The 26,749-nt window shown below is 42.7% G+C and overlaps 1 protein-coding gene across 2 annotated transcripts in view; it reads left to right on the forward strand.

Annotated features, from left to right (window-relative positions):
* Window positions 1-22,561, forward strand: part of LOC120060151 (echinoderm microtubule-associated protein-like 1) — a 66,304-nt gene extending 43,743 nt beyond the window's left edge. Inside the window, exons 5-22 of one of the 2 annotated variants that reach the window (XM_039009259.1) lie at window positions 131-159; window positions 7,023-7,152; window positions 9,707-9,856; window positions 11,378-11,447; window positions 11,669-11,779; window positions 11,915-12,010; window positions 12,319-12,453; window positions 12,734-12,833; window positions 13,296-13,447; window positions 16,085-16,210; window positions 16,320-16,451; window positions 16,846-16,913; window positions 17,127-17,215; window positions 18,039-18,136; window positions 18,569-18,656; window positions 18,761-18,856; window positions 20,173-20,303; window positions 20,419-22,561. In XM_039009259.1, coding sequence (XP_038865187.1) covers window positions 131-159; window positions 7,023-7,152; window positions 9,707-9,856; window positions 11,378-11,447; window positions 11,669-11,779; window positions 11,915-12,010; window positions 12,319-12,453; window positions 12,734-12,833; window positions 13,296-13,447; window positions 16,085-16,210; window positions 16,320-16,451; window positions 16,846-16,913; window positions 17,127-17,215; window positions 18,039-18,136; window positions 18,569-18,656; window positions 18,761-18,856; window positions 20,173-20,303; window positions 20,419-20,544 — 1,927 coding nt within the window. In that variant the 3' untranslated portion in view covers window positions 20,545-22,561. The remainder of the gene's footprint in view (window positions 1-130; window positions 160-7,022; window positions 7,153-9,706; window positions 9,857-11,377; window positions 11,448-11,668; window positions 11,780-11,914; window positions 12,011-12,318; window positions 12,454-12,733; window positions 12,834-13,295; window positions 13,448-16,084; window positions 16,211-16,319; window positions 16,452-16,845; window positions 16,914-17,126; window positions 17,216-18,038; window positions 18,137-18,568; window positions 18,657-18,760; window positions 18,857-20,172; window positions 20,304-20,418) is intronic. The other variant, XM_039009260.1, reaches the window with a different exon arrangement.
* Window positions 22,562-26,749: the final 4,188 nt, after the last annotated feature.

Below are 26,749 nucleotides of genomic sequence, written 5' to 3' on the forward strand. Positions count from 1 at the left end.
CTACTGCACATGACCCTGGGTTCAAGTAGTGTTTGTTATCATTCAAAAACTTTATCTGCGCTTGATTGAACATACCTGGTCGCAGTGACGGAAAGTGTTGACACAGCTTTTTTTTCCATCCACCTTGCAGCAAACTGAAGGAGCCCGTTTTCAATACAGGTAAGAGCCGACGGTACTCTAATCAGTGATGCCATGCACTCATTGGCTCCCTGTGAGTTACAGGGTTAATTCAATTTGTCAGCATTGTTTAACAGACGTGCAAAAACAAATATAAGGTATGTTACTAGTTCTTTGCAGGTTAAAGTTAGCGCCTCCTCCTTATCGGGACAAACTGGTCGCAATGATGTCATAGTGACACACGTTTGGTTGTAATGATGTCATTTCAACCACTTTTGCTCACTTGGTTAATTCTCAGCTCACAGACTACCACTCAAGGCTGTTCTGTGATGTGCTGTGATGTACAGTGGTGACGTTTCTGTTGTAATGTGTTGAAAACATTCATCCTCCAAACCATTAATCATCCAACCTTCCATAACCTCTTCCATCCTCACATAAATTCCGATGAAGCATTTCAACCTCCATTGTCATCTGATTTCCTTTTTCCTTTCCTTACCTGGAGTAATATACACCTGTATTGCACGTTTTACTGTGTGAGTTTGTATGCAGTAGTAGTAACAGTAAACACCATGATATCTCCAGGGTGGTATTGATCACTGTGTAAATTAGATTGCTGTATCCCATGAGGCTGATTTATCTGGTGTAATTCTCCCTGATTGATCATCACCCCTCTGAACCTTACTGTGGCTGAGGGTTGATTCTTGCTGAACCTTACTGTTGCTGAGGGTTGATTCTTGCTGAACCTTTCTGTGGCTGGGGGTTGATTCTTGCTGAACCTTACTGTGGCTGAGGGTTGATTCTTGCTGAACCTTACTGTTGCTGAGGGTTGATTCTTGCTGAACCTTTCTGTGGCTGAGGGTTGATTCTTGCTGAACCTTACTGTTGCTGAGGGTTGATTCTTGCTGAACCTTACTGTGGCTGAGGGTTGATTCTTGCTGAACCTTACTGTGGCTGAGGGTTGATTCTTGCTGAACCTTACTGTGGCTGAGGGTTGATTCTTGCTGAACCTTACTGTGGCTGGGGGTTGATTCTTGCTGAACCTTACTGTGGCTGAGGGTTGATTCTTGCTGAACCTTACTGTGGCTGAGGGTTGATTCTTGCTGAACCTTACTGTGGCAGAGGGTTGATTCTTGCTGAACCTTACTGTGGCTGAGGGTTGATTCTTGCTGAACCTTACTGTGGCTGGGGGTTGATTCTTGCTGAACCTTACTGTGGCTGAGGGTTGATTCTTGCTGAACCTTACTGTTGCTGAGGGTTGATTCTTGCTGAACCTTTCTGTGGCTGAGGGTTGATTCTTGCTGAACCTTACTGTTGCTGAGGGTTGATTCTTGCTGAACCTTACTGTTGCTGAGGGTTGATTCTTGCTGAACCTTACTGTGGCTGAGGGTTGATTCTTGCTGAACCTTACTGTGGCTGAGGGTTGATTCCAGCAAGACAGTTGGTGCTGATCAACAGAGAAAATGTACTGATGATTTGAATCAATTATTGTCTATAATAGCCTGATCAGACCAGCACAGTCCCAGGGTAGTGTCATAAACCTTCAACCTTAAAAAGTCAATGTAAATGACTGATTACACATAACAGCTATCGAGATGATGCCTGAATAGTCCCAATGGACATTGTGCCTTGGTATAATCTGAATAGTCCCAATGGACATTGTGCCTTGGTATAATCTGAATAGTCCCAATGGACACTATGCCTTCGTATAATCTGAATAGTCCCAATGGACATTGTGCCTTCGTATAATCTGAATAGTCCCAATGGACACTATGCCTTCGTATAATCTGAATAGTCCCAATGGACATTGTGCCTTGGTATAATCTGAATAGTCCCAATGGACACTGTGCCTTCGTATAATCTGAATAGTCCCAATGGACATTGTGCCTTCGTATAATCTGAATAGTCCCAAAGGACACTGTGTCTTCGTATAATCTGAATAGTCCCAATGGACACTGTGCCTTCGTATAATCTGAATAGTCCCAAAGGACACTGTGCCTTCGTATAATCTGAATAGTCCCAAAGGACACTGTGCCTTCGTATAATCTGAATAGTCCCAATGGACATTGTGCCTTGGTATAATCTGAATAGTCCCAATGGACACTGTGCCTTCGTATAATCTGAATAGTCCCAATGGACATTGTGCCTTCGTATAATCTGAATAGTCCCAAAGGACACTGTGTCTTCGTATAATCTGAATAGTCCCAATGGACACTGTGTCTTCGTATAATCTGAATAGTCCCAATGGACACTGTGCCTTCGTATAATCTGAATAGTCCCAAAGGACACTGTGTCTTCGTATAATCTGAATAGTCCCAATGGACACTGTGTCTTCGTATAATCTGAATAGTCCCAAAGGACACTGTGCCTTCGTATAATCTGAATAGTCCCAATGGACACTGTGCCTTCGTATAATCTGAATAGTCCCAATGGACATTGTGCCTTCGTATAATCTGAATAGTCCCAATGGACACTGTGCCATCGTATATAATCTGAATAGTCCCAATGGACACTGTGAATTCGTATAACCTGAATAGTCCCAATGGACACTATGCCTTCGTATAATCTGAATAGTCCCAATGGACATTGTGTCTTCGTATAATCTGAATAGTCCCAATGGACACTGTGCCTTCGTATAATCTGAATAGTCCCAATGGACACTATGCCTTCGTATAATCTGTGGAATTGTTTTCTGTTGATTAGAATCTCTCTATAGCCCATCTAATCTTCCACAAATCCATAACGACCAAACAAGTAACAGAAACACTACATGCTTAGCCTGTGGCCTATGTGAAATTGTCAGATGCCCCTGTTCAGACTGCTAGATCAGATGGATAGATGGATGGATGGATGATTTTCCTAGATTCAAATAGAAAATACATCAAGCACAATAGCTTAAGTGTTGTCAAGGCTGAGGCAAGGCGCTTGCATAAAACGGAGTCCCAATGATGAGTAAATCCAGGTCAGAAACAGGAAGTCCAGGTCAGGAACAGGAAGTCCAGGTCAGGAACAGGAAGTCCAGGTCAGGAACAGGAAGCAAAACCTCACCTGGTCCTTCTGTCCCCTTCTCTCTGAACTCACAAGGGATGCGACGAGTGACACACTGCAAAGGTAGGTTTTGGTCCTCAAGCCCCCTTACGTTAGCAGCTCTCTGGACATTGTGTTCTCCTAAAGCCTTAGACAAATAGTTAATCTACACATAAAGGAGCCGTATGTGGCGTGGGGGTGGGGACGGGTTATCTGACACACTACGCCACCATCATGGGAATTGCACCCAAAGAAATAGTGTGGTAGCTAAGACCCCTCCATATCACAATATGGCGTAGTCGGCAGGATATTACGTTACACCTGGAGCTACTAGACTTAGACTACTGTTATTGTTCTTGTCTCATGCGAGAACGTACAGTATAGGCTACTGACTGACTCATTTTGCCTGTGAGTCATAGGCCCAATGCACAGAGAGCAGCCCCATGGCACGGGTGGGTTTGGGTTGACAGTGAGTGTGATAGTATCCCTCCCCAATATGTCAGCCAACTGTGGACTAATATACACACTCTAACACAGGGTTTCCCATACTCGGTCTTTGGGCTCTGGGTACACGTTTTGGTTTTTGTCCCAGCACACAGCTGAAATAAAAAAAATCAAAGCTTGATGATGAAACAATTATTTGCATCAGCTATGTAGTTCTAGTGCAGAGTTTGGGAAACCATGCTCTAATACACCGAGTCTGAACTGTGTCTGGTTGATTGCAGTGATGCTTTTAGACTAGCTGTTAAGCTTAGTGTGGAATTGCCACATTCTAGATATGTTTGCACACAGCCACACAGCTCTCTTTTGTCCTCGTCACCATAGGAACCCCACCAAATATTTTCTGCAGTGCACCCTGATCTCCTAAGAGCCCCCTTTTCAGAGCAGAACAAGCCAAATGTCTTGTGTTGGTATCACGTATCCTGAAAAGGGCTGTTTGCATTACAATGTCTTCACTTTATAGCTTTTGAAGTCTTTTTGTAGTTGCCTTCTCTTGCATGGCCTTCAGAATGGAGTGTTTGATGGACAGCTTATGCCCAATTTCCACAAGCCTGGCTAAAGAAAGATGAAAGAGACATGTTTGGAAGCAGACTCTCGTGAAACTCATGGTCCTTGTGACAAATTCATTGCTGTCAGTGGCAATAACAAAACATAAAACATTTACAAATACATAAGAAAAGCATGGTAGGTCAAGTGAACATATTTAAAGATGAATGTTATTCACCCTGATGCCAGCTAAAGTAGATTTTTAAAAAGGAGACGTTTTACCGTCTCATGTTTATCATAGACATTAGTTATATGTTGAGCCACTAATGCACTCTTTTAGTAAAAGTCTCAAGCGTAACTTGAAGAGTGAGAGTCCCAGGAGTTTAGCCCACCAGCGGTTGTTAACCAGTAGATATGGTAGCTTGTATCGTACCAGTGCCGTGTTTTGTGGTCGTCCATTGTAGCAGAACAGCAAGTTGTCGATCAAATCTAACCTGGATATATTCTACTGACCCCTCCTCCTTCCCACTGGCCCCATTTCCAACTCTTCCACCTACCTAGTAACCGTGCAGATATATCTGGCCCGCCCGTCGAAAAGGACTGGAACCGCTGAGGCACCCATGTCTGGCCGCTCCTCCGCTCCCCACACGGCGCCTGACTCCAAGAGTGCACCTGACAAGTCTGTCAGGTCCACTGGAGTCAGGAAGACCCCGACGTTCACTATCCCCCTGAGAAAGTCAGTTAGCCACTCTCCTTTAGACACTCCGAACTACAGGAGCCCCGTCAAATCACCTAGCCAGTACTTCCAAATCTGTTACTAAGCTAGGCCTATACCAGCTCTTGACACTAGATTGAAAAAGAGTTCTGTGTAAAAAATGGACTTGAAAAAGCATTCCTCTCCATGACCGTCACGTTTTCAGTTTTTTTTCTTCAGTTTTTTTTTCTTCTTGGTTGTTTTTGCTTCCCTTGCTGTGGCACCATGACCCTATGCATGTTGTCTTCTCTGTTCATTTTGCATCATTCGTTGTTATTATCTGAATAAAAGGAAAATCTATCTCTGTGTTTTGCTGATCTATCATTTCCTTTACTAAATGCATTCACTCCTTTAAAACTTTTCATTTTTAAAATGTATATCAACATCTCATAACCATGACATCCCTCTAAACTATTGATTGTCTCTACACCCCTCTAAACTATTGATCGTCTCTACACCCCTCTAAACTATTGATTGTCTCTACACCCCTCTAAACTATTGATTGTCTCTACACCCCTCTAAACTATTGATCGTCTCTACACCCCTCTAAACTATTGATTGTCTCTACACCCCTCTAAACTATTGATTGTCTCTACACCCCTCTAAACTATTGATTGTCTCTACACCCCTCTAAACTATTGATTGTCTCTACACCCCTCTAAACTATTGATTGTCTCTACACCCCTCTAAACTATTGATCGTCTCTACACCCCTCTAAACTATTGATCGTCTCTACACCCCTCTAAACTATTGATTGTCTCTACACCCCTCTAAACTATTGATTGTCTCTACACCCCTCTAAACTATTGATTGTCTCTACACCCCTCTAAACTATTGATTGTCTCTACACCCCTCTAAACTATTGATTGTCTCTACACCCCTCTAAACTATTGATTGTCTCTACACCCCTCTAAACTATTGATCGTCTCTACACCCCTCTAAACTATTGATTGTCTCTACACCCCTCTAAACTATTGATCGTCTCTACACCCCTCTAAACTATTGATTGTCTCTACACCCCTCTAAACTATTGATTGTCTCTACACCCCTCTAAACTATGGATCGTCTCTACACCCCTCTAAACTATTGATCATCTCTACACCCCTCTTTCATTCTCATCTCTACACCACAGGAAGTTGGTGGCACCTTAATTGGGGAGGACAGGCTCATGGTAGTGGACGGAGTGGAATTGTATCAAACACATCAAATACATGGGTTCCGTGGGTTCCGTGGGTTCCGTGTGTTTGATGCCATTCCATTCACTCCTTTCCAGACAATATTATGAGCCGTCCTCCCTTCAACAGCCCCCACTGCTCTACACCCCTCTTTCATTCTGAAGAGTCTCTACACCCCTCTTTCGTTCTCAAGAGTCTCTACACCCCTCTTTTGTTCCCCAGAGTCTCTACACCCCTCTTTTGTTCTCAAGAGTCTCTACACCCCCTTTATTCTCAAGAGTCTCTACACCCCTCTTTCGTAATCAAGAGTCTCTACACCCCTCTTTCGTTCTCAAGAGTCTCTACACCCCTCTTTTGTTCTCCAGAGTCTCTACACCCCTCTTTCATCTCAAGTCTCTACACCCCCTTTATTCTCAAGTCTCTACACCCCTCTTTCATTCTGAAGAGTCTCTACACCCCTCTTTTGTTCTCAAGAGTCTCTACACCCCTCTTTCATTCTCAAGAGTCTCTACACCCCTCTTTCATTCTCAACAGTCTCTACACCCCTCTTTCATTCTCAAGAGTCTCTACACCCCTCTTTCATTCTCAAGTCTCTACACCCCTCTTTCATTCTCAAGAGTCTCTACACCCCTCTTTCATTCTCAAGAGTCTCTACATCCCTCTTTCATTCTCAAGTCTCTACACCCCTCTTTCATTCTCAAGTCTCTACACCCCTCTTTCATTCTCAAGTCTCTACACCCCTCTTTCATTCTCAAGAGTCTCTACATCCCTCTTTCATTCTCAAGTCTCTACACCCCTCTTTCGTTCTCAAGAGTCTCTACACCCCTCTTTCATTCTCAAGAGTCTCTACACCCCTCTTTATTCTCGCTCCTCTCACACACTGTTCTCACCATCACAAACACTCCTCCTCGTTACCAATGAGTCATGACAAATTGTCCACTAAAAATGTCTGTTGCTTCTTTTAGAGGAAGGATATGTGAAAATGTATTTGAAGGGACGACCCATCACCATGTACATGGCTAAAGACCTTGTTGAGACCTACTGCCTGGAAGCCAAATCGGACCTGCCAACCAAGAAGCTCAAACTGGACTGGGTGTATCCTTTTTCACTGCTGTGGGGTCATTTTCAAATATGGACGGCCAATAGAAAATGGATATTTCAAAAGATAAGAAACTGATGAAGTGGCGTTACAACTCTCAACGTACACTACCGTTCAAAAGTTTGGGGTCACTTAGAAATGTCATTTTTTTTGTCCATTAAAATAACATCAAATAGATCAGAAATACAGTGTAGACATTGTTAATGTTGTAAATGACTATTGTAGCTGGAAACGGCAGATTTTTTAAATGGAATATCTACATAGGCGTACAGAGACCCATTATCAGCAACCATCACTCCTGTGTTCCAATGGCACGTTGTGTTAGCTAATCCACGTTTATAATTTTAAAAGGCTCATTAGAAAACCATTTTGCAATTATGTTAGCACAGGTGAAAACTGTTGTCCTGATTAAAAGAAACAATAAAACTGTCACGCCCTGACCTTAGAGATCCTTTTTATGTCTCTATTTTGGTTGGTCAGGGCGTGAGTTTGGGTGGGCATTCTATGTCTGGTGTTCTATGTTGTTCTATGTTTTGTATTTCTATGTGTTTGGCCTGGTATGGTTCCCAATCAGAGGCAGCTGTCTATCGTTGTCTCTGATTGAGAACCATACTTAGGTATCCTGTTTTCCCACTTTGAGTTGTGGGTAGTTGTTTTCTGTTTATACCTTCCAGAACTATTCGTTTGTCCTTTTGTTGGTTTTTGTTCAAGTGTCATATTTATTAAAAGTAATATGGACACTTACCACGCTGCACCTTGGTCCTCTTCTCCTTCTCCCGACGACGTTCGTTACAAAAACTGGCCTTCTTTAGACTAGTTGAGTATCTGGAGCATCAGCATTTGTGGGTTCAATTACAGGTTCAAAATGGCCAGAAACAAATACCTTTCTTCTGAAACTCGTCAGTCTATTCTTGTTCTGAGAAATGAATGCTGTTCCATGCGAGAAATTGCCAAGAAACTGAAGATCTCGTACAACGCTGTGTACTACTCCCTTTACAGAACAGCGCAAACTGTCTCTAACCAGAATAGAAAGAGGAGTGGGAGGCCCCAGTGCACAACTGAGCAAGAGGACAAGTACATTAGAGTGTCTAGTTTGAGAAACAGATGCCTCACAAGTCCTCAACTGGCAGCTTCATTAAATAGTACCTGCGAAACACCAGTCTCAACGTCAACAGTGAAGAGGCGACTCGGGGATGCTGGCCTCCTAGGCAGAGTTCCTCTGTCCAGTGTCTGTGTTCTTTTGCCCATCTTAATCTTTTCTTTTTATTGCCCAGTCTGAGAAATTGCTTTTTCTTTGTAACTCTGCCTAGAAGGCCAGCATCCTGGAGTCGCCTCTTCACTGTTGACGTTGAGACTGGTGTTTTGCGGGTACTATTTAATGAAGCTGCCAGTTGAGGACTTGTGAGGCATCTGTTTCTCAAACTAGACACTCTAATGTACTTGTCCTCTTGCTCAGTTGTTTCTGGCCATTTTGAGCCTGTAATCGAACCCACAAATGCTGATGCTCAAGGTACTCAACTAGTCTAAAGAAGGCAAGTTTTATTGCTTCTTTAATCAGCACAACAGTGTTCAGCTGTGCTAACATAATTGCAAAAGGGTTTTCTAGTGATCAATTATCTTTTTTAAAATGATAAACTTGGATTAGCTAACACAATGTGCCATTGGAACACAGGAGTGATGGTTGCTGATAATGGGCCTATGTAGATATTCCATTTAAAAAAATCTGCCGTTTCCAGCTGTAATAGTCATTTACAACATTAACAATGTCTACACTGTGTTTCTGATCAATTTGATGTTATTTTAATGGACAAAAAAAAAAGCTTTTCTTTCAAAAACAAATTTCTAAGTGACCCCAAACGTTTGAACGGTAGTGTATGTACATAACAGTAGGCTTGAAAATCTACACTTTCAGGCCAGAGATGCATTGTAAGATGTATCCCCCATGTATTGCTAAGTAACATTCAGATTGCACAGCTGTGAATGTAAAGTCACATCTCCTGGATGTTCCAATAGATATTTATTTCCTATTCATCTCTACTGCATACTGAAATACAAACCCTGCTTTCTTGCATTCAGCAATTGCATAAAATCAGAAGCCAGCAGACTGAGCTGAAAATGTAGTCAGCTCCCTCCTTTCTCCTCCTCTCTGTCCCTGAAGGTATCAACCCCCATTTCAGCAGAGAGAGAGAGAGAGAGGAGATTAAACTGGGTATAAAAAAAGCCTATTTCTGGAAACACCAGAATCAGGATGAAACAATGAATGTTCTGTGTTCAGTCTAGTGTTTTGCCTGAAGGCGACTGTGAATTTTCCAACAAAGGAAAGGTGGCTAGAACCGACTTTCAGTATCTTACTGAATTATCCATTTGGAACTCTGGAAGGTTGGGTGCATGCTGGGTGATTAGGTTGTAAATATAGACTACGGTGGCCCTAAGGAGCCCAAGAGCTTTTATTAACGTGCCTCATTGAATTCAGACATTCTAGGTTGGTTTATATGTAGGCTACATTTGATGTTCCGTTGAAGTTGTGTGGCTCTTGACCTAAATGTCCAGTTATGGGTACAGGGGGCGTGACTGTCGCTCTAACCTGTACCTGTTACCCACGGGAGAGACAGTGTACTTCATTGCTTCTGTGGTGGTTCTCTACAACGTGGACGAGCAGCTCCAGAGACACTACACCGGCCACACTGACGACATCAAGTGGTGAGAGGAAACAGGATATGACACAACACGATATTTCTCCTGTATGCTGTGTTCTGTCACCTATCAGTGGACGACATTTCAATCTGATGTGTGATGATGTTCTTATCTGGACACCTTACTTGTCAAACAGTAGGGCCTAAGATTCAGAGAGGCAAAGGGAAAGGGGGATACCTAGTCAGTTGTACAACTGAATGCCTTCAACTGAAATGTGTCTTCCGCATTTAACCCAGCCTCTGAATCAGAGAGGTGCGGGGGGCTGCCATAATCGACATCCACAGCGCCTGGGGAACAGTGGGTTAACTGCCTTGCTCAGGGGCAGAACAACAGATTTTTACCTTGTCAGCTCGAGGATTCAATCCAGCAACCTTTCGGTTACTGGTCCAATGCTCTACCACTAGGTTACCTGCTGCTAGGTCATGCCAAAAGAGACACTGCCCTATTTAACCCCTAAATCATTGTCACCATCTGCCGTGTACAATATTCTCAGACCGACAGTATTCAACATTTATTAAGCAATGTATTGAAATAATTTGCTATCTTTCCGCTATCCAAAGAGACAGGCAACACAACTCCAAGTTGGAAGGGCTTAATTTATGAAAAAGCTGTGCTTTGTTATACGCCTTGATGCGGATGCTTGTTACACACCTGCTTTGATCAGTATTCCTGTCTAATCCTATGGAATAACCCCTTCATAATGAGGCAGGCTAAAGTAAATGAGTGGCTGGTCTGCAGCTGCTTTTCCTCAGTTATAGTGTTGGGCAGGTAATTATCTGACAGAAAAAAAGGCTGGTAGGAAATATAATGAGGTAAAAACTCACTGGCATATTAACAGGCGAGGGGTCGGCCTGGGGTCACGCTGATAATGAACATCTAATTAATAAGAGTTGATTTGTGGCAGGGCACAGGGAGACGTTAGCTTTATTCTCACTCTGTAGTACAGATGCCTCTGATATTCTCTTATTTCTCTGTAAGGCGTAGTGCCCTTCTGTAGTGCCTTTCTGTAGTGTCCTTCTGTAGTGTCCTCATGTAGTGTCCTTCTGTAGTGTCCTTCTGTAGTGCCCTCTGTAGTGCCCTTCTGTAGTGTCCTTCTGTAGTGTCCTTCTGTAGTGTCCTTCTGCAGTGCCCTTCTGCAGTGCCCTTCTGCAGTGCCGTTCCGTAGTGTCCTTCTGTAGTGCCCTTATGTAATGCCCTTCTGTAGTGTCCTTCTGTAGTGCCCTTATGTAATGCCCTTCTGTAGTGTCCTTCTGTAGTGTCCTTCTGTAGTGTCCTTCTGTAGTGTACTATCAGCCATCAGTAATAGAAGAGGGAGGAGTCTTGTCAACATCGGTAAGAATCAAATCAGACATGACTTCCTGTAACGAAACCCCATGACCTTGAGTTTGACAGAACGACATAATATGATAGCAACTCACAGTTTCGTCAGACACAAAACATCTGCTTTGAGGTCTCTGTGGTTTTTCTTCATTGTTCAAATCGGCCAGTCAGATGTTCAAAGTGTTTGCCGTCTCTCTGTTCCAATAGCCTGGCTGTCCATCCTGATAAAATCACCATAGCAACGGGACAGGTGGCAGGCACCTCTTCCGATGGCAAAGTAAGGGACCTCTCATTGTCAAATAACTTTAAATCTATGATCACTTCACTTATTTCATGATTAGAAATGATGTGTGTGTGTCTGTGTGTGTGTGTCTGTGTGTGTCTATGTCTGTGTGTGTCTGTGTCTGTGTCTGTGTCTGTGTCTGTGTCTGTGTCTGTGTCTGTGTCTGTGTCTGCGTGTGCGTGTGCGTGTGCGTGTGTGTGTGTGTGTGCTGACAGCAGTTGGCTCCTCATGTGCGGGTTTGGGACTCAGTGAGTCTCAACACCCTCCACGTTCTGGGAACAGGCTTCTTTGACCGCGCCCTGGTTTGCCTCGCCTTCTCAAAATCGGTAAGCTATGGACCCTTCATGAAAACAATCGTAGCTGATATATGAACCAGATGTTGAGTGTGCTTTGACTGGTCAGAAAAGCTTTCTTAAATAACTGAGGACAGGGCTGATCCCTCTCTCTGTTGGTCTGTGCAGAACGGAGGCAACACACTGTGTGTAGTAGACGACTCCAACGACCATGTACTCTCCGTGTGGGACTGGCAGAGAGAGGAGAGACTGGCTGACGTCAAGGTGAGTGTGTGTGTGTGTGTGTGTGTGTGTGTGTGTGTGTGACCTGGGGTTTGAACATGTGTTAGCCCTTTGAGCTAAATTCTAGGCATTAGCTTGGGGATCCAACGCACAAGTCTTCAGATCTCAGGAAAAGCTTACCTGGCTTTTGAGTTGCTCTATATATCCTCATAGACATTTGAAATGCTCTGATGATTTGTAAGGGGAATGTTCAGCCATAACCTCAGAATGTTCACATTGCCCCTAAAACAGATAGAGTCAGAGGCACTCTGAAATACCAGTAACCAGGACTCTTTCTGTCCCCGGTACAGTGTTCCAACGAGGGAGTGTTCGCTGTCCACTTCCACCCCACCGACACCAACATTATAGTCACGTGTGGGAAGTCCCATCTCTACTTCTGGACACTGGAAAGAGGTACCCTTGTCAAGAAGCAAGGCTTGTTTGAGGTACGACTTGAGATCTCTTATTTATACCGTCTTTATGTTAATCTGTTAGATAATCTTGAGTTTTAGGATAAAATGTATTTGTCAAAATCAATATGATTTACGCCATTTAGCAGACGCTTTTCTTTTGCCAAAGTCGATGTAGCAAGGACTGTTTGTGTTGCTTTAGTTCTTTACCCCATGCTACAGAAGGTTCTGTAGTGTTTAGTGACGCTGCATATCTGCAATTCAGTTCTATCTCTGCCCCCCCAAGTAAATAAAGCCATATTTATGTTTCTTACAGAAACAAGAGAAGCCCAAGTTTGTCTTGAGTGTGACTTTTTCAGAAAACGGAGACACCATAACTGGAGACTCAAGTGGAAATATACTGGTGTGGGGGAAAGGTAAAACTGTCATTCGATAGATCGAAATGTAAAGTCAACTCTTTACAACACTTTATGTCAGCTATAAGGAAAATGAAGTAATAAGCAAAACTCACATACGTCACAATTCTGGGGTATTAACACCTCACAAGTTCTACACATACATCTTGAAGAGAAAATACAATTATGGCGAAGCAAATGAAACAGACATGCTGAGTATTTATCCTACCCCAGCTGCACCGTCCTGTTGTTTTCAAAGTTTGTATCTCTTACGCATGGGCTTTGCTGCTGATGTCAGGCGTTTTGGCGCATCAAAGGCTCTTTATCATGAGAGAGTTGTCATATTGCTAGGGTCAGAACAGGGTCATGCCTAGAATAGAACAACAAGGCCTGTCTTGTGAGAGGAACATGTGTTGTGAGGTAGAACAAACCACTATCTTCTGCCTTCTCCAAGGGTGTGCTGTCTTTCTCTCTGTCATGCAGGCACTAATCGAATTAGCCACGCCATTCAGGGCGCACACGATGGGAGCATCTTTGCGCTGTGTATGTTGAGGAGTGGCACACTGGTGTCAGGGGGAAAAGATCGGAAACTCATCTCTTGGGATGGGAGCTACCAGCAGATACAATCGGTTGAGGTGAGATCAGTAGCAGTGTGTGGGTAAAATCACTTGGGAAGCCAAGCCAGAAAAAAAAAGCGTGACAATTGGGTTGTTTTCTCTATAACCTGTTAGTTCATACGCCACCGAGACAACGAAAAGTCACACAGCGGCAGAATAAATTCAACCACACATTTGTTTCATCACAAAACCAGAGTAAATATTGCATGTAACAAACAGTTATATGGTCTCCCGAGTGGCGCAGTGGTCTAAGGCACTGCATCGCAGTGCTAGCTGTGCCACTAGAGATTCTGGGTTCGTGACCGGGAGACCCATGGGAAGGTGCACAATTGACCCAGCATCGTCTGGGTTACGGGAGGGTTTGGCTGACAGGGATGTCCTTGTCGCATCACGCACTAGTGACTCATGTGGCAGGCCGGGCCCAGTGCACACTGACACGGTCGCCAGGTGTAAAGTGTTTCCTCTGACACATTGGTGCGGTTGGCTTCCGGGTTAAGTGGGCATTGTGTCAAGAAGCAGTGCGGCTTGGTTGACTCACGGCTCTCGACCTTCACCCCTCCCGAGTCCGTACGGGAGTTGCAGCGATAAGACAAGACTAACTACCAATTGGATAACACGAAATTGGGGTAAAAATATAATTTACATGACCTACAGCATGGTCAAGCAAGTTAATGTTTCCAACACTTTCGGACCACTAACAACTATTGATTTAGAACCACGGAGAGTTACAGCAAGTCGCAATGAAAACAGTTTCTGCCTCCAGCATTCCAGCACCATTTCAACTTCAACATCATCATATCACCTCTGCTTAGTCTAATACAGTGACAACTTAAAGATACCAAGAACGATTTAGTCCAATCAACGTAAGCTAAATATGATGTGGCTGTCCATGATACTGATTTCTGTGTGCGTGCTTGCAAGTAGAAAAAACCTGTTGACTCACCCTACTTGTAGAGAAACGCCAATGACATCCTCCTCTCGTTCATGTTGCCGAAATGGTCTATGACTCTGTCATACAGTACACACGCTTTTAGTTTTTGTTGCCCTAGACTACCTGGCTAAAATGCTTACTCAATAGCCTAATTTCCTTTCATGGGCAATGATGAGCCAGCTAGTTAACATTAGCCTACTACATCTAGTTACATATTGAACTTCCATCCTCTCAGGCCAGGGGCAAAATGTATGAATTAATGGTTGGATCAGAATCGCCGTTATAATCATTGGCCAGAACGGAGAATTAAGCAAAACCACAAGTCCAAATCCCTATCTCCATCCATAGCTAATTTAGGAAAGGGCTGATTTTAGCTAGCTACCTAGCCACCGGAGGACAACGACACAGTGAGATGCAATAATGACCTTTTTTCTGTCATCTTTTTGGTGCACAAGGACCATTAACAGTTCACCTCTTTCGGTTTAGCTCAACACTGATTTTACTATTATTTTATTTTTTTAATTATCAAGGGAGGCCAAATGCCTCGCTGGCTTCCCTTGCTATTGTATTCAATGCTATGGGTGGCAATAATGTCATACACTTTTAGTCCAGACATCATCAGATACATGGGCTACATATACTGAAACAGAGGGCCACTGTTTCGCTCGCTCGGATGCTTTCTCCGGTGCAATACATTCAGCCTCTTGCCAATTGAAGTAAAATTATGAAACACAGAGATGAAAGATAAATTATTTAATGTTTTTCGGGGGGGTGGGGGTCAATTTTGGGGGGAAGCCTGGCTTCGCTTGGCATTCACGAATACACATCACATTTAGCTAGCTTTTTCAGAAATATGTGGGTTTTGGTTGATGCATGTACCGTGCATTCGGAAAGTATTCAGACCCCTTCCCTTATTTCACATTTTGTTACGTTACAGCCTTATTCTAAAATTGATTAAATCCTTTTTTTCCTACTCAATCTACACAAAATACCCCATAATGACATCACAATACCCCATAATGACATCACAATACCCCATAATGACATCACAATACCCCATAATGACATCACAATACCCCATAATGACATCACGATTCCCCATAATGACAAAGTGAAAACAGAAATTGATTGGACATGATGAAAATATCTGTGTTGCAACGCTCCCCATCCAACCTGACAGAGCTTGAGATGATCTGCAGAGAAGAATGGGAGAAACTCCCCAAATACAGGTGTGCCAAGCTTGTAGCGTCAAACCCAAGAAGACTTGAGGCTGTAATCGCTGCCTAAGTTGCTTCAACAAAGTACTGAGTAAAGGGTCTGAATACTTATGTAAATGTGATATTTCAGTTTTAAAATGTTATACATTTGCAAAAATGTCTAAAAAAACGTTTTTTTCTTTGTCATTTTGGGGTAATGTGTGTAGATTGATGAGGGGGGGGGGGGAAACAATTGAAACCATTTTAGAATTAGGCTGTAATGTAACAAAATGTGGAAAAAGTGAAGGGGTCTGAATACTTTCTGAATGCACTGTATGTGTATTTTATCTGATGGAAACAATAATACCAATGATTTGTCCATGCCCCCCCCCCCTCCACACACACACTCACTCAGCCATCTGTGATATGAAACAATGAAAAGACAGAGTAAACAACCCTCACATCCACTGTGGCAGGAAGCTTACCGTTGATATGAATAATATTATTTATTTTCCCACCTTTTCCCAGGTTCCTGAATTATTTGGTCCTATCCGGACTGTTGCCGAGGGCAAAGGGGAGAGTGTACTTATTGGGACCACCAGGAACTATGTTCTACAGGGCAGTTTATATGGCGAATTTACCCCCATCACTCAAGTGGGTACAATTATCTGACATTCTAGTTCATGCAGACATTAAACCTAAAATTTCGAAAGATGTAGCTGTTAAATGATGATATGCTAAGTGGCCTCCCTACCTTCTCCAGGGTCACACAGATGAGCTGTGGGGGTTGGCCGTGCACCCCTGGAAACCCCACTTCCTCACCTGTGGTCACGACAAGCACGTCAGCCTGTGGGACTCCTCCTCACATCAGCCTGTCTGGACCAAGACTATGGAGGTAGAGGGACAGACAGACAGCGCCCCCTGGGGATAACCCTGAGCCTCACACATTACACTCATAACTGTATGAGTAGAAGGGCCACGAGCTTCGCTTGGTCACAGATCTGTTTGTGCTGTATAGCCAGCAATGACGTCACGCCAAATATGTTGGGGGTTGGCCTTATCTGACCACATGACCTGCTTCAGGAAAAACTCAGTCTGGGTCCTAGTTCTAAGATAGCGGAGGAAAGCGTAGGGTAATTATGTCAAGACTTTGTGTTTATACATCTCCAAAAAACTTCAGTCTCTTTGTGTTGTATTAGTTGTTCACTGAGGCTGGTTATTTGGGTGTGGTAAATGTTTCAGGATGCAGCGTTGACGTGAAACTTCCTTTTGTTTTCTTTCATGGGTAGGACGCGGCCCAGTCCGCTGGATTCCATCCCTCTGGAGCAGTGGTCGCTATAGGAACGCAGACCGGCAGGTGACAGCGTAGTGCTTGAGGAGAATCGTACTATGCCAATTCCATCACAAAAGCCATAGAGACCGTACTAATAATAACAACAACACGTCATTTCTATAGTGTTTTTTTTCATTACGATAGGAGTCTCAACGTGGGCTTTGTGGAATTACAGGAGATATGTGATGTGTCAGTATACTTTTGATAATGAGAAGATGGGTATCTTTCGTCACACAGGTGGCTGGTGCTGGACACCGACTCTAAGGATCTAGTCACAGTGCACACAGATGGGAATGAACAGCTGTCTGTTATCTGCTTTGCTCCAGGTAAGGGCTCCCATAGGCTCGAATGATGCTTTATTAGGCGACTTGTTATGAGCATGTATGAGACTTTATTGTGACTCATTATAAGGATGAATATTCATAGTACATCTTTTAAATTAAAATGGCTGTTCTTTAGTCAGGATCATTAAATGGCTGTTATTTAGTCAGGATCGTTAAAAGTCTGTTATTTAGTCAGGATCAGTAAATGGCTGTTATTTAGTCAGGATCGTTAAATGGCTGTTGTTTAGTCAGGATCAGTAAATGGCTGTTATTTAGTCAGGATCAGTAAATGGCTGTTATTTAGTCAGGGTTAGTAAATGGCTGTTATTTAGTCAGGATCATTAAATGGCTGTTATTTAGTCAGGATCAGTAAATGGCTGTTATTTAGTCAGGATCAGTAAATGGCTGTTATTTAGTCAGGATCAGTAAATGGCTGTTATTTAGTCAGGATCAGTAAATGGCTGTTATTTAGTCAGGATCAGTAAATGGCTGTTATTTAGTCAGGATCAGTAAATGGCTGTTATTTAGTCAGGATCAGTAAATGGCTGTTATTTAGTCAGGATCAGTAAATGGCTGTTATTTAGTCAGGATCATTATCAGATGGTTGTAAGAAAATATAAGGGTGCCATACTTATAATGCTTTATAGCTGCATCATAATGCATTAAAACCCCTCTGCTGCGAAGTGATACCAAGAGGTCTACAGTAGGCCTACTATGAGAAAATCCTAACAGTTACAGGTTGACTGTGATACTGATACAGACCATACTGTAATACTGATGCAGGCCATGTTATCTGTTTAACCTAATCTCCTGTCCTTATTCCTAGATGGTAATTTCCTGGCGATCGGCTCTCACGATAACTACATCTATATCTACGTAGTGGGGGAGAGTGGAAGGAAGTACAGCAGATTGGGAAAGTGCTCGGTGAGCACCTTTTATATTTAGGACCTAGCCCCTCTTCTCCTCAGCCTCAAACCAGGAGGACATGCTAAATGATGCGCACTTATGGCATAGTGCATTACGGTTTATAACAAGCTGAGTCATCCATCCGACTATAGCTGATTCCCATCATCTCTCTCTCTCTTTTCTTCAACCTTCATCCTCTCTCTCTCTCTCTCTCTCTCTCTCATACACACACTGGCTCTCTCCCTCTCACTGTCTCTGTTTCTCTGTTTTTCTCTGTCTCTTTCTCTCTCTCTCTGTTTCTCTCTCACTGTCTCTGTTTCTCTCTCTCTCTCTCTCTCTGTTTCTCTCACTGTCTGTTTCTCTCCCTCTCTCTCTCTCTCTCTCTCTGTTTCTCTCTCTCTCTCTCTCTCTCTCTCTGTCTCTCTCGTTCTGTCTCGTTCTGTCTCTCAGGGCCACTCCAGCTTCATCACCCATCTGGACTGGTCAGTGGACTCTCAGTACCTGGTGTCCAACTCAGGAGACTATGAGATACTCTATTGTAAGTATTGTTTGGTTCATTGAAATTAAAAATGAAAATCTGTGTTCTTATTGGACAAGTTCCGGTAGCACCTCCCCGTTTCAATCAGCTGTATGTCGTTCCAGGGATCCCATCTGTGTGTAAACAGGTGGTGAGTGTGGAGACCACGCGGGACATCCCCTGGGCCACCTCCACCTGCACCCTGGGCTTCCAAGTCTTTGGTGAGCAATGTTGAAGAAACTGGAGAATCTATTTGTTGAAGCAGCTGGAGAATATATTTGTTGAAGCAGCTGGAGAATATATTTATTGAAGCAGCTGGAGAATATATTTGCTGAAGCAGCTGGAGAATCTATTTGTTGAAGCAGCTGGAGAATGTATTTGCTGAAGCAGCTGGAGAATCTATTTGTTGAAGCAGCTGGAGAATATATTTGTTGAAGCAGCTGGAGAATCTATTTGTTGAAGCAGCTGGAGAATCTATTTTTTGAAGCAGCTGGAGAATCTATTTGTTGAAGAATCTATTTGTTGAAGCAGCTAGAGAATGTATTTGTTGAAGAAGCTGGAGAATTTATTTGTTGAAGCAGCTGGAGAATCTATTTGTTGAAGCAGCTGGAGAATCTATATGTCGAAGAATCTATTTGTTGAAGCAGCTAGAGAATGTATTTGTTGAAGAAGCTGGAGAATTTATTTGTTGAAGCAGCTGGAGAATCTATTTGTTGAAGCAGCTGGAGAATCTATTTGTTGAAGCAGCTGGAGAATGTATTTGTTGAAGCAGCTGGAGAATATATTTGTTGAAGCAGCTGGAGAATATATTTGTTGAAGCAGCTGGAGAATATATTTGTTGAAGCAGCTGGAGAATATATTTGTTGAAGCAGCTGGAGAATATATTTGTTGAAGCAGCTGGAGAATATATTTGTTGAAGAAGCTGGAGAATCTATTTGTTGAAGCAGCTGGAGAATCTATTTGTTGAAGCAGCTGGAGAATGTATTTGTTGAAGAAGCTGGAGAATCTATTTGTTGAAGCAGCTGGAGAATCTATTTGTTGAAGCAGCTGGAGAATCTATTTGTTGAAGCAGCTGGAGAATATATTTGTTGAAGCAGCTGGAGAATCTATTTGTTGAAGCAGCTGGAGAATCTATTTGTTGAAGAAGCTGGAGAATTTATTTGTTGAAGCAGCTGGAGAATCTATTTGTTGAAGCAGCTGGAGAATCTATTTGTTGAAGCAGCTGGAGAATCTATTTGTTGAAGCAGCTGGAGAATCTATTTGTTGAAGCAGCTGGAGAATATATTTGTTGAAGCAGCTGGAGAATATATTTGTTGAAGCAGCTGGAGAATCTATTTGCTGGACACATAGGCTGCGTTTATACCGGCAGCCCAATTCTGATCTTTTCGCCACTAACTGGTCTTTTGACCAGTCAGATCAGCTCTTTTGCCAATAATTGGGCTGGATGTGTGACCGTATGGCCATTCACATTGTGTGCAGAGTGCAGGGATAGGAGAATATAACATAATGGGACCAATACTATACCTCTGGTCCACAGGGTTATGGCCTGATGGCTCTGACGGGACTGACATCAACGCAGTCTCCAGATCTAATGAGAAGCAGCTGCTTGTCACAGGAGACGACTTTGGAAAAGTCTGCCTTTTCTCATACCCCTGCTGTCAATTCCGGGTAAGATTTTTTTTAAATCCGTTAAATATATACATTGAGAAGAGCCTGTGAAGATTACATGGCTGCATTGGTTGCATTTTTGTTTGATTGATTGAGTTTTTTTTTCTCCTTTCAGGCTCCCAGTCATGTCTATGGCGGACACAGCAGTCATGTGACCAATGTGAACTTCCTGTTTGACGACAGTTGCCTGGTTTCCACCGGGGGCAAGGACATGAGCGTCATGCAGTGGCGAATAGTGTGAGGCAGACATTTTGGGGCAACAGACGTGCAGTTTCTTTATGGATCTGGGTGGGGAAGGGATGCATCCCCAGAGGCTTGGAGTAGGACGAAGTTGCCCCTAGACCCGCCCCTAGTTTTGCTTTTCCACCATTAATAGTTTAGGATAGGATTTGGGCAGGACAAGCTGATCCTAGGTTAGTTCATAGGACTGGATTGTTGCAGGGCGGGGCGGGTCATGGATTGGTTGGGGGGCGAAGATCATCGTAACAAAAGGAAGATACAACAGGCAGTACCTATTGTTTTGTTTTTTATCGTTCCGTCTTTCTCCTTTGCTTTGTATATTTCACAGCTCAGGAAACCAATAGAAAAGTAGGAGTTGAATCTCTTCCCTATGTCATTATGGTTGCCTCTCTGGCCTACTACAGATACCACTCCGCCTTGGAAAGACAAAGAAAGATTTCTACTGATGATGGGCATTTGGTCTATACAGAAAGCACATACATATGGTTCAAACTGATGCTGATAGAGAGTAAAATAACAAATACTCCTATGATTACACTATATTTCATCGTGTGATGTGTATTTTACAATGAATGCAGCAGGTTTACCACAGGCAGTTGGTTACTAGGCCAAGTGTGCAATGGATAGATTGAATTCTGTGAGAATACATAGAAATATGACGATGTTAAACTCTCTACTGCCATCGTCTGGCTTCCTGAGGTATTGCAACGACTTCATTACTCTGCAAACTGTAATATGGTAAAGTATCACACCGGCATTTCAAAGAGCCCTTTAAAAACAAATACATAAATATTTCAATGAATAATCAATTATTATTTACACCTGCTGAAAGCATCATTTTGGGAGGCTATTCTGTGCTTGACAGAGCTGAAGTTGAACTCCGTTTCAAGAGGCTGGTGGGAGGAGCTATAGGAGGACAGGCTCATTGTAATGGCTGGAATATAATTAATGGAATGGAGTCTAATGAGGATTCCATGTTTGCGGTTTCGATATGTTTTTGATACCGTTCCATTTATTCCATTCCAGTCTTTACATTGAGCCTGGCCTCCTATAGCTCCTCCCACCAGCCTCCTCTGTTTCAAACATATTTGGACTACACTGTTATATATCGTCTGCTGCCGAGGTCACTTCCTTCCTGAGTCTCCCTTCTCTTCCTGTCTCAAGCTAGATCTGTAAATAAGAGGTTTGTACTAATCAGACCATTGCACTGTCATTGTTTCCTCTGCAAAACCCTTGTCACACTATACTGCCGAACCAAACCGTACCAGGCTGGCTTGATATTACCTTTTCACTTGGTCCTTTTCAGCATGGATCTGACAACTATGGTGGAAGTGTAACCAGGCTAGCTCAGTATAGCTCGGTTCGGCTCGGTAATGCTACCGTACTTTCTGCCACCTGCAAGGAATCACTACTCCAAGGCTTATTAAAGGTCCACTGTGATATTTACAGCCGTTTTGAATCACTCCAAGGCTTAAAGGAGAGATATCTCTCTTAAACCTGTGACTTAGCTACCATACTGACCTTGACTCCTGCTTCTTGTTTACTTGGAATATTCATGAACAAAACATGTCATGCATATTGAAATCTCTCTCACACCCGGGCAAAAGTAATCACACCAAGAGTGATCTGTACCACACTGGTAATGTCTGGACTGAACTGGTCCTTCATCTGGGGTTTGTTTTCTAGTAATACAAAGTGATTTTTAAAAGTTTCCAGGGCATGCATGACATTGGTTATACCTGGGCTGCATTCAGCAGGGCACAATATTGTGGAACGTTCAGAGATAAATATATTATGTAGAGAACAATCAGACCTTTCTGACATGTAGGATAAAGAATCGCAACAGCACTATTCATTACATTTCTATCAGCAACATTCTGAAACGTTTGCCTCCTGAATGTAGCCCTGTTTTTTCAGCACCAAACTTAATGATTGGATATATGCAGATGTTTGACATGTGACCATAACAATGTAACCATGATGGAATAATTTTCTAATAAAAAATTATTAAAACAATATGTTGTTGTCCTTGTTTGGGTCTTTGTTTGAGTGTATGAAAACTGACGCAGAACACGACCATTCAGAGGGAATGTAAAATGTTTTCGTTTTTCCACAGTACAGTACCCATTTGTTTGACAGTAAAGACTGAAATTCCTTCAAATCTTTGGGACTGATTTTTTTGTCATCTTTTTTGATTGACGTTTTGAAATTCCAGTTTATTTTGGGTGTGTTGAAATGATGTAATGATTGGGAAAGAAAAGGTGTGATATAAATGCAATTTAGGCTCGGGTAGACTATTATAAGTGACTTTCTTATATAATTTCATTGTTCTGATAGAGAGCGAGATGATGCTGTTATAGGCGGTCGTCTCAAGCGGGCAGCATTGGACCGGTTGCATGCTGTGGTCAACTATTTTATAAAATCTCCACCTTGCCAAAACACCACGAATACGGTGGAAATATGGCAACTCGGAGGCTGCTGTCAGCCACAATCACCGGTCTTCTTGAGACAACCACGACCATCATTTGAACATGGAATTAAGGATGCACGAAAATAAACGGAGTGCAAAGATTTTGAGAGAGAAAGAGAGACCGTTCGGATCCTCGCATTGTATTTCAGCATCAGACTGACTGCATTGCCGACAGGCATACATAATTGGTGAACATTGGCGTATGATCTTTTAGTGATATTGAATTAGAACATTCTGCTTTACAAACGGTCTGAGAGGGAAAAAACGGTATATGTCAATTTCTTCATGTCATCGTCTAATTGAACAGGAGAAAAAATGAGGTAAGCAATTGAGCATCTGTTGGGTTTGCAAAGCCGCGTCATTTGTCAGACCGTTGCCTTTATAATAATGTGGATGTGAATAAATTCACTATCTAGACGAAATATCTAGACGAAATATTATATATGAAAAGGCCTAATCACCGCACGGTATGCTACTTTTACAGAGTAATATCCATGTAATATACATGTGTGTCCTCGTGTATGCATTATAGAATTTACACAATAGATAAATCAGTTATTTGGGAAGGATCACAGCCACAATAAACCCTTTAAAAATGCCATGGGTATTCTATAGAATAATCCAGAATATAGAACTATAGAATCCAAGTGTTTTTCCTTCTACTCTATTCTATGAATTATCATTCTGTACACACCTATCCATTTCCTTTATTGGATGGCCTGCATTTAATAGCAATGTTGTCATGGAAACGAGACCCCCCCCCCCACACACACACACACACACACACACACACACACACACACACACACACACACACACACAAACACACATATTCCTGTTACAGGCCATATACTTAGCCAGTTATTGACTGATCTAGCGGCATCATTATGGGAGAAAAGTCAACAACAACAACACGCCTACAGAATAGCAAAGACAAAAGACTGACTGGGAGCTCTGACACACAGATGACAGTTCTTTCATGGGCGGAGGAGGAATATTGTAAGGTTATGGCCTTTGTGTGTTGAAAATGACCAGGTGTCAAATAAATCCTGTGCCCTGTGGGTCAATTGTATTTTGGGACCTTCGGTTCTGTTGTTATTTAGCGTCCTATAGGCCGACACTAAGGCCTGAACAGCCCACCTGAATACGGAGAAATACAGTAGGGAATCTCTGCAGATTCTATTTGTGCATTCACTTTGTCTGTCTCCGACGAGCTGTCAAATCCAAAACAATAATTTGGTATCTTTTAGTGGTTAAGAGCCTTTAGGCAATAATTGGAAGGTTGCTGGTTTGAATCCCCAAGCTGACTAGGTGAAAAATCTGTTGATTTGTACTTGAGCAAGGCATTTAACCCTAATTGCTCTGGATAAGAGTGTCTGCAAAATTTTTAAGGAGATTTAGGATTTTCTCTGACAGCTAGATATAGGTGTAGGTCCTTGGTTTATACTCGTTGTTATTAGCTCTTCAGCAGAGCGCTGTTTTGGGTGGGAACTATTTGTGGTTGCACATGTGATTGTCTTCATGGGGACAGTGTTGCTATATGTCTGTGTATGAGCTGTATAGAGAGTAATGGCTTCATGTTTCCACACCATAACGTGGTACAGGGCTGTATAGAGAGTAATGGCTTCATGTTCCCACACCATAATGTGGTACAGGGCTGTATAGAGAGTAATGGCTTCATGTTCCCACACCATAATGTGGTACAGGGCTGTATAGAGAGTAATGGCTTCATGTTCCCACACCATAATGTGGTACAGGGCTGTATAGAGAGTAATGGCTTCATGTTCCCACACCATAATGTGGTACAGGGCTGTATAGAGAGTAATGGCTTCATGTTCCCACACCATAATGTGGTACAGGGCTGTATAGAGAGTAATGGCTTCATGTTCCCACACCATAATGTGGTACAGGGCTGTATAGAGAGTAATGGCTTCATGTTCCCACACCATAATGTGGTACAGGGCTGTATAGAGAGTAATGGCTTCATGTTCCCACACCATAACGTGGTACAGGGCTGTATAGAGAGTAATGGCTTCATGTTCCCACACCATAATGTGGTACAGGGCTGTATAGATAGTAATGGCTTCATGTTCCCACACCATAACGTGGTACATGGCTGTATAGAGAGTAATGGCTTCATGTTCCCACACCATAATGTGGTACAGGGCTGTATAGATAGTAATGGCTTCATGTTCCCACACCATAATGTGGTACAGGGCTGTATAGAGAGTAATGGCTTCATGTTCCCACACCATAATGTGGTACAGGGCTGTATAGAGAGTAATGGCTTCATGTTCCATAATGTGGTACAGGGCTGTATAGAGAGTAATGGCTTCATGTTCCCACACCATAATGTGGTACAGGGCTGTATAGATAGTAATGGCTTCATGTTCCCACACCATAATGTGGTACAGGGCTGTATAGAGAGTAATGGCTTCATGTTCCCACACCATAATGTGGTACAGGGCTGTATAGAGAGTAATGGCTTCATGTTTCCACACCATAATGTGGTACAGGGCTGTATAGAGAGTAATGGCTTCATGTTCCATAATGTGGTACAGGGCTGTATAGAGAGTAATGGCTTCATGTTCCCACACCATAATGTGGTACAGGGCTGTATAGAGAGTAATGGCTTCATGTTCCCACACCATAATGTGGTACAGGGCTGTATAGATAGTAATGGCTTCATGTTCCATAATGTGGTACAGGGCTGTATAGAGAGTAATGGCTTCATGTTCCCACACCATAACGTGGTACATGGCTGTATAGAGAGTAATGGCTTCATGTTCCCACACCATAATGTGGTACAGGGCTGTATAGAGAGTAATTGCTTCATGTTCCCACACCATAATGTGTTACAGGGCTGTATAGATAGTAATGGCTTCATGTTCCCACACTATAACGTGGTACAGGACTGTATAGAGAGTAATGGCTTCATGTTCCCACACTATAACGTGGTACAGGGCTGTATAGAGAGTAATGGCTTCATGTTCCCACACCATAATGTGGTACAGCCGCCCAATGTTATATCAAATCAAATCAAAATCAAATCAAAATGTATTTGTCACATACACATGGCTAGCAGATGTTAATGCGAGTGTAGCGAAATGCTTGTGCTCCTAGTTCCGACAATGCAGTAATAACCAACGAGTAATCGAACCTAACAATTTCACAACAGCTACCTTATACACACAAGTGTAAAGGGATGAAGAATATGTACATAAAGATATATGAATGAGTGATGGTACAGAACGGCATAGGCAAGATGCAGTAGATGGTATCGAGTACAGTATATACATATGAGATGAGTAATGTAGGGTATGTAAACATTATATTAAGTGGCATTGTTTAAAGTGGCTAGTGATACATGTATTATATAAAGATGGCAAGATGCAGTAGGTGGTATAGAGTACAGTATATACATATGAGATGCGTAATGTAGGGTATGTAAACATTATATTAAGTGGCATTGTTTAAAGTGGCTAGTGATACATTTTTTTACATGTATGGCAGCAGCCACTCAATGTTAGTGGTGGCTGTTTAACAGTCTGATGGCCTTGAGATAGAAGCTGTTTTTAGTCTCTCGGTCCCTGCTTTGATGCACCTGTACTAACCTCGCCTTCTGGATGATAGCGGGGTGAACAGGCAGTGGCTCGGGTGGTTGTTGTCCTTGATGATCTTTATTGCCTTCCTGTGACATCGGGTGCTGTAGGTGTCCTGGAGGGCAGGTAGTTTG

Source organism: Salvelinus namaycush, chromosome 15 (assembly GCF_016432855.1).
Source record: "Salvelinus namaycush isolate Seneca chromosome 15, SaNama_1.0, whole genome shotgun sequence".
Classification (NCBI taxonomy): Eukaryota; Metazoa; Chordata; class Actinopteri; order Salmoniformes; family Salmonidae; genus Salvelinus; species Salvelinus namaycush.